Source organism: Streptopelia decaocto (genome assembly GCF_964273445.1).
Source record: "Streptopelia decaocto genome assembly, chromosome: 8".
Lineage (NCBI taxonomy): Eukaryota > Metazoa > Chordata > Aves > Columbiformes > Columbidae > Streptopelia > Streptopelia decaocto.
In genome coordinates this window covers 4,172,156-4,185,167 of record NC_138662.1, presented here as the reverse complement: position 1 = coordinate 4,185,167, position 13,012 = coordinate 4,172,156, and the positions used below count along the sequence as shown (strand labels likewise).

The window sequence follows — 13,012 nt, the reverse complement described above, 5'->3', positions numbered from 1 at the left end:
GATGTAGCAAGAGATGGAAACCTGAGAAAACCTCAGCGATGCAAATGAGGTTTTTCTCTAAAGGGGAATATCCAGATAATAGATTTGCCCCAATTGTGTTTAACTTCTGAAAACTCTGCAGTTCAGGAGGCCTGCATGGTAGCTTTATCTTATGGCAATGAAGCTTAGAAGACATTTTGGAAAAATAGAAGGCCAATATCAAACATCAAGCTGTAAGGATATAAACGTAAGCTTTTATCCTTGTTTCATAATGCTACTGCGTAATCCAAAGTACCTGGATTTATGCCAGTCATATTTTGGCCTAACTGCCAAGGATTACTTTGGTTTTGGATTTCACTGGGTAAGATCAAAATAATAGTTGTAGTAACTGCTTTGGAGAAGAAAAAATTCTTGCAGATAAACTTCTTGGAGCCTAAGACCAGCAAACTACTTTTCACAAGATACTTTAGGATGAAAGTTGTGTGTACACGTCTGTGTGTCTCTGTGATGCCAGTGACGTCTTTGAGTATATTTTTGCAGCCCCTCCCACAGCTTCTTGTCTCATTGGCAGCTAGTAACTTCCAGTTATGATTTAACTCAAACAATAGTTTCATGACAAGGTGCTAAAGAAGTGTTTGCCTTTCTTGGTGGGACCTTAAGCTTAAGGCTGGACTCTCGCAATGCTGTGGCGTAAGCAAGTTAGTGAGAGCTCCTCCAGAATGCAGGCTCCTGGTGGCATTGTCTGGCAACCCAGTGACTGTGGATGTGTTTTGACAGACATGAGTTTCAGTGTCCTTGTTGCTATCATTTGAGTTTTGTGTAACAAATGGAAATGGTTTTTGTTGTAGCCCTGGTATGGTCCTGGATGCCAGTAAGAACGTCGTTTGTTCTCAAACCGCTGTACTCTCATGTGAGAGTCGCACTTTAATTCTTTATTTGGAGAGTAAGAGCAGTCATGTTTGATGTTCTGTTGGCTTTTTTTTTGTTTAGTCTTTTGTCACTAACTGGATATTGAACATACTTGCAGAGAAAGGGCTGCAGGATTTAAAAAAAATGGTAGACAGAATTATTTGGAATTCAGTGTTTTTTCTAGCTTGTCTTGCTTCATCCAGAGATGTAAAAGGGGTAAAGACTCTTAATGTTTCATGTGTTACATTTGCTTATCTCCATGCATTATTTCTTTTTTTCATCTGCTTGATTTTGCAGCCTGTTGTTTTGTATGTGTGTGTGTTTGGTTTTTTTCCCCATATTTTTGTGTGTATGTGACTATTATCCAATAAACTAAACACTTGGGTAATAGTGTGTTGATGGAACTGGTGCTAAGCAGTGGAAGGGCTTACAGAGGTACATGTAGAGAATGACATTTAGTGAGCATTAGGATCTAGCTGATCTGATTCCCAAAGTGCTAAGGAGTAGTGACAACCTCTTTAGAAATCTCTTCTCTTCTGGATTTGGGCCATTATTTTGCATGCAGATAAGCATGTTACATCTTTGATGTTAAATCCGTAAATATAAACAAATCTAAGGCATTTAAGATAACTGACAAAAAACCTCATGGCAACAACCACCCACAGTATTTCCAAGTAAAGAATCAGTCAAGATAGTTGGTAATGCAATAGCATGGAAAACATGGACCAATATTTTCAGAGGTGATAATTCTGAAGCAGCAGTTGGCATGTTTGATATCTGATGGGTTGACCTTTGTACTGTGGCAGTGTGTTTGTGCAACAGTTCACTTGCACAAAGGGATGGATCTAGCTGAAAACTTCCCACCTCAAAAAAGAAGAAAGTGGTTTGTTTTATTTTTTATTCAGGTCATCTAATAGCTTTACTAAGGCACAGTGCAGGCTGGCTGGTTGAAGTGCATCTGTGATGGAAAGTTTTGTTTGACATCTTTAGAAAAGCAGGGTGTTCTTCTGCCATAAATAGTTTTGGTCATTTTATCCCAGCATGCCTCTTCAGGATTGACCTGGTAATGAGCAAATATTTTAGTTGGTCTTGTGAGAGCAATTGGATTTTCAAGAGCAGTGGCTGGAAGTTTGTTGGCTGGGAACTGATTAATAGATAAATATCTACAAGACCCTTGAAATACTACAGAATCGAGGTAGTGAATTGATTAGAAGTGATCAGATCACTCCATCGCTGATCCACTTGTTTATGAATGTTTAAACTGGGGGATCCAAAGAGTTCAAACACTGTGGAAATAACATACTGCATAACCAGGGCGTACAGGCTCGTTATCCATGTGTAATGGGAGAACACCCAGCAATCTTATCAAATCCAGGTGATTATGAGTGTTCAATTGATCTAGTATGTTGCTGTAATACTCATGCTGTTTAGATCTTGCAGGACAAGTTTAATCAAAATTCAGCAAATTAACCTTTTACCTGAGAGTGTTTTCCAGATGTGGGTGAACTATGAGATTGTGCTGACTTGAGACATTGTAGATATTGAAGAGGCTGTTCCTAGGTTTCACTGGTCATGTCTGAATCTGCATCTTGGTTTGCTAGTATTTTGAATTACGCGTTATCTTCTGTTTTGCTTTGCTCTTCCTGCTCTTTACTACAAGTTAGTAATAAAGATAACTGCAGGGCTCTCCCACTCAGCACTGTCCAGAGACAGCTTTCAGCCCTGAAATGCAGAATTTATCTGGTGCTTCGTGCTATGGGAGGTTTTTTAATGGCAAGTCACTTCATAGAGAAAAAGCTTAGATTCCATCAACCTGAAGCGTGACTATGACATTTTGTCTGCATTATCTTTGCCAGGGAACCTGAGTGTTAATACTTTTTTGGGAGTGCTTTAAATGGAGTGTAGTCCTTGTTGGTGTATCTAGGAAAGGTACACATGGAGACACTAAGAGGTAACTCTGCCTGCTCTGGTGTCCAGTTGTTTTTATCCACCTCGTATCTGAACAGGCTGAAGTACATCAGTGGGAGTAAATGTCTTGAGGATCAGATATTTAGACTGACTCATCTGAGTCAGAGTGATGTGTTGTCTTGTCTAGTAAGGAGGCTGCAGGTTCCTTAAGACCATGTCAAAATTTGATTTTAATATAAAAAGTCTATTTAACAAGTGTAATGGTTAATTTCAGCAACATTTTATTGAAAGATACTTCAGGTGACTTCTGTGATGGAAGACACTCTCTTAATAGGCTTAAGGACAAAGGCTTAATTTACTTAGGACATCTAGAAATTATTTTTATCTGAACTCATAAAGACTAAGGTTGTTTTTAGAATTTGTGTACTTTGAAGATAAGAAGGTTTTTTAATTGTTAAAAAAATAGAAATTGTTAAATTGTCAAAAATTAGTGTGGGTTTGTTTGTTTTGGTTTGGTAAAATATTTGTCCTTGTGTGATGTGTTTATGTTTTGGAAGTTTATAAGTAGCAGTTTATGGTGTTTATAATTAGAGTTGTGTAGCTACTGCTGTTAGCTGCTGTCTCATTAATATTTTGTAATGCTGTGCTGATACTGTAAGTTGATGATATCTAAGTGGGTCTTGCTTTTTTTTTTTTCCCAGAGACCTTTGGTGCAAAAATGTTAGGGTGTTTTTCAGTTTATTTGTTTCATACTGTGTTTTAGCAGATTTTCAGAGCAGTGTTATAAATTAGGGGATTATTTCCCTTGTTACACTTGGTGACTGGCAGCGCAGAGTGGCTGCCTTGTTTAAGTGATGGCAAATCTGGGAACAGATATTGATGTATTTGATTTCAAGTTGAGCGAGATCCATCTATAATGGCTATTTTGTCTTTTTTTTTTTTTTTCTTCCTTAATTTCTCAGATGAGGTAGATTGGGGAGTCAGACAATTGTGCTGTTCAGAAATTATGATGTACTTAAATGCTAATGAAACTGTATTGTTTCCTATCTTTCCTCAGCGCTGCGTGGTGCTGCGGTTTTTGAAGTTCCCCCCAAACCAGAATAAGGTAAGATTCAACATGTGCTGTTAATAAAAGCCCCCAGGTAAGCTACTAACCAGTCTGAAGAGAAACAGGAAACCCATGAAAGAATTGTGATAGGACTAAGAATAAGGCGATGTTGTGAAATGTGCCTGTTACAGGCATTCTGGCACCAAGAGGAAATTTGAGGTCTCCTTACGTAACTAAGGTGATGTGGCTGCCAGTACCCAGACCTTTGTGCAGGTCAGACTGCGATGTGTAGAAGGTGCGGCTGTCTGAAAGGGTGGCCGTGGCATCCGGGAAGGTGTTAACGTTGTGTATCGAAGTAAGGAATGTGGTGATGCTGAGGAGGGAATGACAGTTGTACCGGCCGCTGCCAGGCGGGACAGAAGAGCAGCAGAACAGGACTGGGGTCATGGGGAAGGTCTGCTGTTGACTACCTATTCAGTAGCTAAAAAACATTGAATTTGGAGAAAGACATGAAATATTTACAGAATAGCCTTCGTCAGAGAGTTATTTTAGTGTCTGTTGCAAAAAGAACATGGTGGGACACACTTTACCCATTTCCTGGACTGTGTCAGGAGGATTTTGTACTCAAGAAAGAAAAGAAGTGAGTTACCTTAGATTTGTTTAACAGAAATAAAAAATGATCAAGAATCAAAGGTGGAGGGTAAAAGTGCAGTGTCAGCACAGTGCTACAAGAGGAAAAAAGAGCACAAGAGGCAGGAGGTTCGAATTCTGTCATTTCCTCAACCTGGTGCGTGGTTATTGGGGTGCTTTACCTGAGAGAGCGGGGGTGCAGCTTCTGAGCTGCATCTTTGTAAGGGCCTGATCAGAAGGAAATACAAAAAGCATTATGGCTACGCTGAGAGCTGGGGGAAAGAAAAGAAAAGAGAAAAGAAAAAAGAAAAAAGGATGGATGTAAAGTAAATGTATAGGAAGGGAGTTTTACTTGAAATCAGGAAGATGAACATGAAATGCATGATGAAATGTCCCCAGTTTAACAAGGGATAGAATTTCTAAAGTAGAGCAGGGGAAAGCAGAGGAAGATAAAACCCATGAACACAGTGTATGTACAAGTTATTTGATGGCCTTTCTGCTACAATTGTACTTGAAAAAAAGTCTGGTGAAACTAAAGTGTGATTCAAGTAAGTTTTTGACCTACTTATAGTGGCAGGATTTCAAAAATGTTTCCTGTGCTTCTGTAGTAGTCCAAGATAATGATGTTTAGAGTTTTTATGAGAACAGCGAAGAACCCAGTGGACTGGAAGAAAGGAAAACGGTGCCTGTCTCTCTTTCTAATATAGCAGGGGAGTATTAGACCACAAGTTAAAGTCTACTGCCATTTGTTTAAGAAAACAAAACACTGAGTAGCTATTTTGCGTTTGTTGGTTTTTTGTTTTTTGTTTTTTTTTTTTTTTTTTAAGTCCGAGGAGATTGTTGCATAGTAATTATTTTTAAAAATTGGCACAGTATGATGAAGTCTCAAAGGAAGCCAAGAAGTGACTTTTCACAGTCACCCACCGCAGCATTGCAGCTGATAACACTTCTGTCGGCTGCTTTGTCATGCATATGGGTTTTTGGATTGGAATAGCAAAACAGAAGAAAAAAGATCTCCTGGGCCTGGTGTTCTGCTACTATCCGAATGCTGCTCAGGTTCTTGAATGTTTTTCTTCCCTGCATAATCAGATTAGTAAAATTTCTCAGAATCCAACCAAGCAGAGCGACTGATGGCAGTAGGCATTCCTGCGGGCTGTGGCTGTTGAAACACCAAGCGTTTGTTTTTTAAAAACCGTTACCCAAACTTGCATTGAGAATTGCCCCAGACAGACACGCGTCTCTTCTTACCGCTGTAGCAGCAGGACGGCTGTTTGTGGGTGCAGACGGCAGCTGAGTTTAAACAGCGGCAGCTCCAGCGTTCTGCGTTTGCTTTGTGCTGTGGTTGTGTGGACATTGTGAGACGCAATTCCTTTTGGCTTTGCTCTCTAAATAGAAGATGATGTAATTTGAATATATTTAATTATTCTGGTGATTGATTTTTAAGGATCAGGTTTTCTTGCAGCAGAATGGAAGACAATATTTTATCTTCAGATCTGTAAACAAGTCTTGGAGAATCAGAGTTTTGGGACAAACTTGGACGTAGCAACGTTACAGCTGGACGGCAGAGAATGTTTTTAGGTGTAATTTCTATTCCTGACCAGTGCAAGATGAGTTAGGATGTAAAGTGTTATATACCTGTGCATGACATTGTAGCTCATCCAGTGTAAACAGATCTGAAAGAACCAGTTGAAGCAAAATATTTTCTAGTAACATCCATAGTGAAATTCAGATGTGGACAAATGCGTCTCAGTCTTTTCTGTTAACTCCTTTGGAAAAGGAAGTCTGGACGCCGCTTTGCATTTATAGCATTTGGTTATGAATTTGGGACTAGTGGTTAAATGAGGTGGTGTTATTGCAAATTGTAATCTTACTGTTACAATTCAGTGTTTTATTGAAAAATACTTGATAATGCCAGTCTGTGGCTTGGACTTCTTGAGTAGAAAGTGTCAGGACTTGCAGAATTATTTTAATTGCATGTTGCCTATTTAATATACGAGTCTTCTGTATGAATGAATTTTTTGCCTTTTTATTGTGTAGAACCTATTTGATGAATTTTAGTGTTTTGCTGAATGAACTGGCAGTAATGATGGGTCCTTCAAAAGGTTTTTTTCTTAGTGTTTTTTAATGTTGAAAGGTGATGCTCCAGTAGCCTGTTAGCTACTTTTTGTCTCTTGTTTAGAGTCTATCAAATATACTTGCTCTTAAAAGGAGGTGAGCAGGTGTCATAAGCTTGATTTGTAATTTTAAAGTTGGGTTGATCTTTTTAACTGGTGAGTCTTTCCTTGTAGTAGCAGCACAGAATGTCCCGATTTTTCTGAAATGCTCATTTCCCAATATGTGTGTGTGTGTATATATGTATGTTAAAAAAAAAAGCCTGTGGGTACTGTGTGCATCAGCAAACAAGGTCAGAATAATCTGTAATTGGGAATTAGCTGCGATTTCTGTTGCTGTATGAGATGATGCAACATTCCTTCTCACCATTCAGAATTTGTGTAATTTAAAGGCATATGCTGTCATTAAAAGGGCAGAAATCTGTATATAAATTGAAATTTTTGCCATAGTATGTGCTCAGAATTGCCAGTTTCCCCCTCGTCGGGTGAGGAAGATACTATAATTATTGATGTTTTAAATTGTTGGGGGGTTTTCCCTCTGCAAAGCAACATTTCCTTCCCCATCCCAGGACAACTGAAGCACAAGGGCAGGTGGGCGCAGTGTGTCTGGAGCCTGCTCAGAGGGTGCAGAGCGGGGTTCCCCCATTTCCCCCTGGGCCGGAGGGGTGACGGAGCTCGGGCTGGTCCTCGCTGCTGGACCTCGGGGTGTTCAGTGCCCGTGACGGGGGCATTGGCCTTCCTGGGAAGTGCAGATTGACCAAAACTGATGTAAAATGCCCTTTTGCATACCCGTGTGGGTGGCCTGCTCACGCATCTTGTTGCCTATTAATTATTTTTTCTTAAATACACTTCTCAGACCAAATGACTGCAATTGAGAAGGTTATTCAGGCATTATAGTGTGTGTTTTGTTTGGAGACTGAAGCAGCAGAAGATGGTCTGTTGTGAAGAGACTCTGAACTTCTTTTGACTCCCTTAAAAGGATTCAGGGAGAGCTGTTCTGAGAAATGACTCTGGGTACCATATGCCAAGCATGTTAAAGAATAAGTGCTGTCCTGGCCTTTATAGAGATGTGGAAGTGCTGTCTAAGTGCTTTGGAAAAATTGTTTTTCCTGCTTGCTCCAAAGGAATTTGGTGTTTTTGGTTAGTGCTCTGCGCACTGAATGCTGGTGTGTAGCACAGTGTGTTACTGAAGAGTGTAGTAACCCATGTTACTGGAGTGACTTTTCCTTCTGTAAACCATTGTTGCACATTGCAGCATTGTGTATTACTGCCTCTGTCTGGAAAATGCATCTTGCTAGAGGAAGACTATTAAACTTGGTACCTGGTCTTAGCAGACCTGTGCTACAGGAACAAACTTATCTTGCTTAGTCTACACAACTTGTGTAAGTTTGTTACGTAAGAAACCCTTACGGGTGGAAAAAAAAAAGTCTACCTATTATGATGGTATTATAAAACAAAGTTAGTAAGAGTGCTTGGTTAGTGACATTCTCCTTTTACCTAGAAATGTGTTTAATTTGTGTTGGGTGTGGTCTTTCCTCCTTTCTCTAGACTTTGTCATTGTGAGAGTGTTGTCGTCCTAGCATTTTATTTTCTCTTACTCTGCCCTGTCTACTTTTTTTTTCTCCTGCTTGTGTTGTTTTTCTTCTCCAGTTTTCTAACTTGGACACGAGTGTTGCACTTTTTCTTCCTCCACTGTTACTTAATCCCAAGAGTAAATCTCTATATGGTTCAGCGCTTTATAGTGTGCAGTGGTAGGCAAAGTAGTGCTGTTCCAGGAAGGCTTTGCGTTACAAAAAGACGCAGGACTTGGAGATTGTAGTAACAATAAAATACAGCACAGAGACCCAGAGTACTGGAGTGCTGGGAACAGGTATGTTGTAAAGCTGCTCTGCTAACTTCGCTGTCCTGCTCCCAGTGCTCGTTCAGCTGCATTTCTATCTAGCTTGGCATTTCTGTCTTGTAGAACTTTTGTGTTTCCTTGTAGACATGTAATATAAAATTTATGGAAGATGACATTCTAGTAAGGTTTTTCATTGTTTGGGGCTGGATTTGGCAAATTCTGTACCTGTTGATGCAGAAGTTTGTCATGGGGCTCACTCTTTGTGGCCATTCTCTTCCAAATCTCCAGGTGATGTATTTTCTAACACTCAAAGCCTCTCCTGCACATCACCCATTGGTAAGAAGGCACGCTGTGTGTCTCTTTTGACTATTGCAGTTTTTGGAACTATTTGAAGAATAATGGTCAAAGACAGAGTAGATCTTGAGTAACCTCCCTCTCTCCCACCTTTTTAATTTTCTCTGTCCTTTTCCCCCTGAAACTTAAGAAGAACCATCTCTCCTGACGATTTTCCTGGTTATCCCAGCCTCAGCAGTGCAGAAGCAGATGTAGCACGTTTCATGTGTTTCCTTAATTCCAACATGCACTGACCTACCAAACTCAGTAGATCAATTGAGCTACTTTGCTAAGTCACTGACTGGCATGTGTATGTATTCTTGAGTGTTACTTATCATCATTATTTCATAGTTAAAATACCACATTTCTGTCTTCCAGACTTCAGAGGAAATACTACATCACCTACAAAACATTGTAGACTTTGGAAAACATGTCATGAAGCAGTTCTTTGGGGAGAACTACGTTCACCATGGGGTAACTGTTTTATTCTTACTGTAAATGGCTTATGCACTGTAAACACTGAAGAGTGTTGGGGAACACTGAATGCCAGTAAAAGGAATTAATAGGGTTTGTAGATACTCCCAAGTAAGATACACACACAGGAAGCATTTGGATCAGAACAGAGATCCTGCTCTGTGTTGGTGAGGTGATTGGATTATACTTTGTGGTTTGAGTCATTTCTTTGCCCTGCATAAGGTGAGAGATGTGTGAGAGATTTTGAGACTAACTGCAAAACCAGGGGAGAAACCTGGTTTGTGTGAATTGTCCGGGTTTCTGTGCAGTCAGAGGTCTCCTTTTTCCTTGCTGTGCTGGCAACCAGCTGTAGTTCACCCAGCTTCATGTACCTGAGTGGAAAGTCCCACCTTCTCCTGCGAGCCGAGATAAACGGTTCTGCCTTGGGGGGGTGGGATGTGGGACGGGATGAAATGGGACTCTTGCATTTGCGAAAAGGACAAAATGATGCAAGTTCCTTCATGCACATTAAACTTGCACTGAAAATACTCTTTCCTGTGCATTTATTTAAATTAGTTTCTGGTTTCCGTAGTGAAGTTTTACATGTGATCGCAGGCACAGGTTTTCATATAGATGGTTTATCAGAGGGAGAAGCTACTGATTGTATAGTTTAGTATACTGTCGTTAGTATCCTCTGCACTTCAGTATTCTGTTTTAAGACCTCCCCCCCCTCAACTGGATATTAATTTTTATGTTGAAATATGTTTTCTTTTTTTTAATAGGAAATTATTCAACTGCCTTTAGACTTCGTCAGACAGCTCTGTTTAAAAGTTCAGCCAGAGAGGCCAGGTAAGTGCCAGGGACAGCGTAACGGGCTGTAAAGCATTGTGCTTTATTGGAAAGTAAAAACGCGTCATACCTCAGAATACCAGGAAACTGCTTTAAATATTAAGACGCATTGAAAATTTGTTCTGGAAAAATGGGTGTGTTCTAGAACTAAAAGTTGCACCTGATATTTGTTTGATCAAACTGGGGAGAGGGATCTTCTGTGAGCCTGTGTGTGTTAGTTTTTGAGCGAGTGTTTACCTTGCTGTGAAGTCTTTTACAAAGTACAGTGAGGGAGGTGGAAATGTGGCCTGAAATAATTGTTTGGTGCTGGGTCCGTGTCCTCGGTGAAGTGCACGTTTGCTTTTCTGGTCCCCTGGGATGGACGGAGGTACTGAAGGGGACAAGTGTGCGAGATCAGGGTGTGCCGGCCTTGTGAAACCTTTTGAAACAAGACTGGAGGTTTGGCAATGTCTGACGTGTTCAGTGTCGAGTGAAGCGCTACAGAATTTGGTGTCATCATTCTTAGTCAGCAGCACTCGGTGCACCGCTCTTCCTGTACGGCTGGAGGTACAGAGAGGTGTAAGCTCTACAGTGGGCAAAGAGATGACCCTCCTGGTGTGTTTATCGCGTGTTCTCAAACAGTTCTTGAGAACGGCCAGAAACTTCTGTTTGGGAAAGTTCATTGAAAAAAAAAAAGTGGTATTAAATCAAAGTATTGTAGCCAGTACTTTGATGCCTTTGATCCAGGAAAAGTTGAATTAATTTACATACATTGAGCACAGGACGCTCTCTATTGCTGACTTGTCCTCACCTTTTTGAGAAACAGTTCTACAGTGCCAGAAACCAGCAAGGAAAGTAAATAGCGTCTAATAAAAGGTACAGAATCAATGATACTCTGGTAGAAGTGAATGATAGAATTTAGTTTATTTCTTAAATGTTGTGTGTCTGCAGCTCCTGGGGGTTTCTTTAGAGGAAGAAACATTGCGAGGAGCTGCCCAAGTGGTGTTTCTTGCTTTAGAATAGCAAATCTCACTGTTCCTTTTTTAACAGGAATATTTTTTCTAAATCTCGAGGAAGGAATTTATTTTAATATTACCTTTCACATAAGCCTTTCTAACTTAGAAAGCAGCTTCTCTAATACTTCAGATTTCTGGGTTTGTCTGATGTGGCAAGTGGCTTTCAGCTGAACATGGATATGCTTTTGCTGGAGTTCAGAAAAAGAAAACAAACCCCAGAATTTTCTTGGAGAAAGGAGGTTTCTTCTCGCTCATCCTAGTGAAGTACAGCATGTAATTGCAGGCTGATGCCTAATGAGCCTTCTGTTTCTGAGTTTGTTTTTTTTTTTAATTTAAATATATTTTCCAGAATGGACATTTTTCTTAGCAATGGAAACTATAAGAGAAGATATGTACTGTGTATGTCTCTTTAATAACACAGATACCTGAAAATTTGGGAGTGTATGTTCTTGTTAAATTTGAATTAAAATCTTGCAGACCTTTCTCTGTCCCAAAGGACGTGTGTGCAGGGAGGGTATTGAAATGCTTTTCATCTACATAATGGCTCTTAATCTTAGTCTGAAACCTGTTTGTTTGTTTGCTATTTTGTTTCTTCTCAGGGTTGTTAATCTGGACTATATTAAATGCTGTTTTTAACAGGGTGGTTTTAGCAGTGGAAATTCTTGTTTGAAGTTGCGAGCTTGTGAGGGAGGGGAAACAAACTTTTCCTTTTGTCTTCCTTTTCACCTATTTATTACTTTGACATAAACACTGGCACGGCTAGGAAGAGGCTACTCACAGACTACTCACAGACTGCTGTAGTTGAGTGAAGCCACTTGCAGGTTCTGTTTACATCTACACTACCTTCTGAACTTCTGAACAGATTATGACGTTCCTGGCAGTTTTCACAGACTCCTCTTGGCCGAGGGATGGTGCTTTGTGCAGTTTCACTAAACAGCCACGAGATCACATCTTTGAACCAGCAGTCAGTCAGTCTCTACCTCCTCCCTCGCCCTTCCAGGCCCCTCAGCGATACCTTCTTGGGAGGAGCTGCAAACAGCAGCTCTTGAGGCGTCTGTGCCTGGGACAGTTCTGAGGAAACTGAAAACAGGTTGATAATGAGGAGGGCAAATTTATGCCAGTGCTTAATTGGCTAAAGCTGCTAACTGTGTCTGGTCTTTCCAACTTGGTTCCCACTCCCCCACCTGGTGAACAAGATAACTACAGCGTAAGATAAACATCCACACACCTCATTTTTGGTTTTTGTTCTCCCCAGAGTCTCGCTGTGATAAAGATATGGACACTCTCAGTGGTTACGCAATGTGCCTTCCTAATCTGACCCGGCTGCAGACCTATCGTTTCGTGGAACACCGGCCAATCCTCTGCATAGAGATTAAGGTACTGAATGGCAGAAGATCCTGCTGGGGGTTTTATTTGCATTTTCAAGTCCGTGCTGGGCAGGGCGGTTTGGGAGGAGGGCAGCAGTGGGTAAGGCAGAGCTCACGGCTTTTACCGTGACCCATTGGATGACATGTCCCATCCCGCTTCCAATTCCCGATCTTTCAAAACTTGGGAAATTCCCAGATATTACCACGCTTTTTTAATGTCCACTGCAGTTTTGTGCGTCTTTATTTCTATTCTCTAAAATAATTAGGAATAGTACACAGTGACATATATTAAGCTTTCAAATGCTGAATGTTGACTTTTTTTCTTAAGTTTCCTTTAACTGGAAAGATTTGCATGTTGTGTGCTCTTATATTTAAAAAACCCATTTATAATCTTGTTTGTTTGTTTGTTTTAGCCAAAGTGCGGCTTCATTCCTTTTTCCAGCCATGTTTCACAGGAGATAAAGCACAAGGTGTGTCGTTACTGTATGCATCAGCATCTAAAGGTAATTGTTTTTTTCCAGTCATACTGCTTTCCTCTGACTGTACTGTGCTTTATTTGCTATTCCAGTCGTGCTTTCCTGTTGAAACTT

The 13,012-nt window shown here is 40.4% G+C and overlaps 1 protein-coding gene across 2 annotated transcripts in view; it reads left to right on the top strand.

Moving 5' to 3' along the window:
* Positions 1-13,012, top strand: part of IPPK (inositol-pentakisphosphate 2-kinase) — a 57,735-nt gene that overhangs the window by 35,474 nt on the left and 9,249 nt on the right. For both annotated transcript variants that reach the window (XM_082059964.1, XM_082059963.1), the window contains 5 exons: positions 3,854-3,901; positions 9,137-9,232; positions 9,994-10,060; positions 12,311-12,432; positions 12,836-12,925. In XM_082059964.1, coding sequence (XP_081916090.1) covers positions 3,854-3,901; positions 9,137-9,232; positions 9,994-10,060; positions 12,311-12,432; positions 12,836-12,925 — 423 coding nt within the window. The remainder of the gene's footprint in view (positions 1-3,853; positions 3,902-9,136; positions 9,233-9,993; positions 10,061-12,310; positions 12,433-12,835; positions 12,926-13,012) is intronic.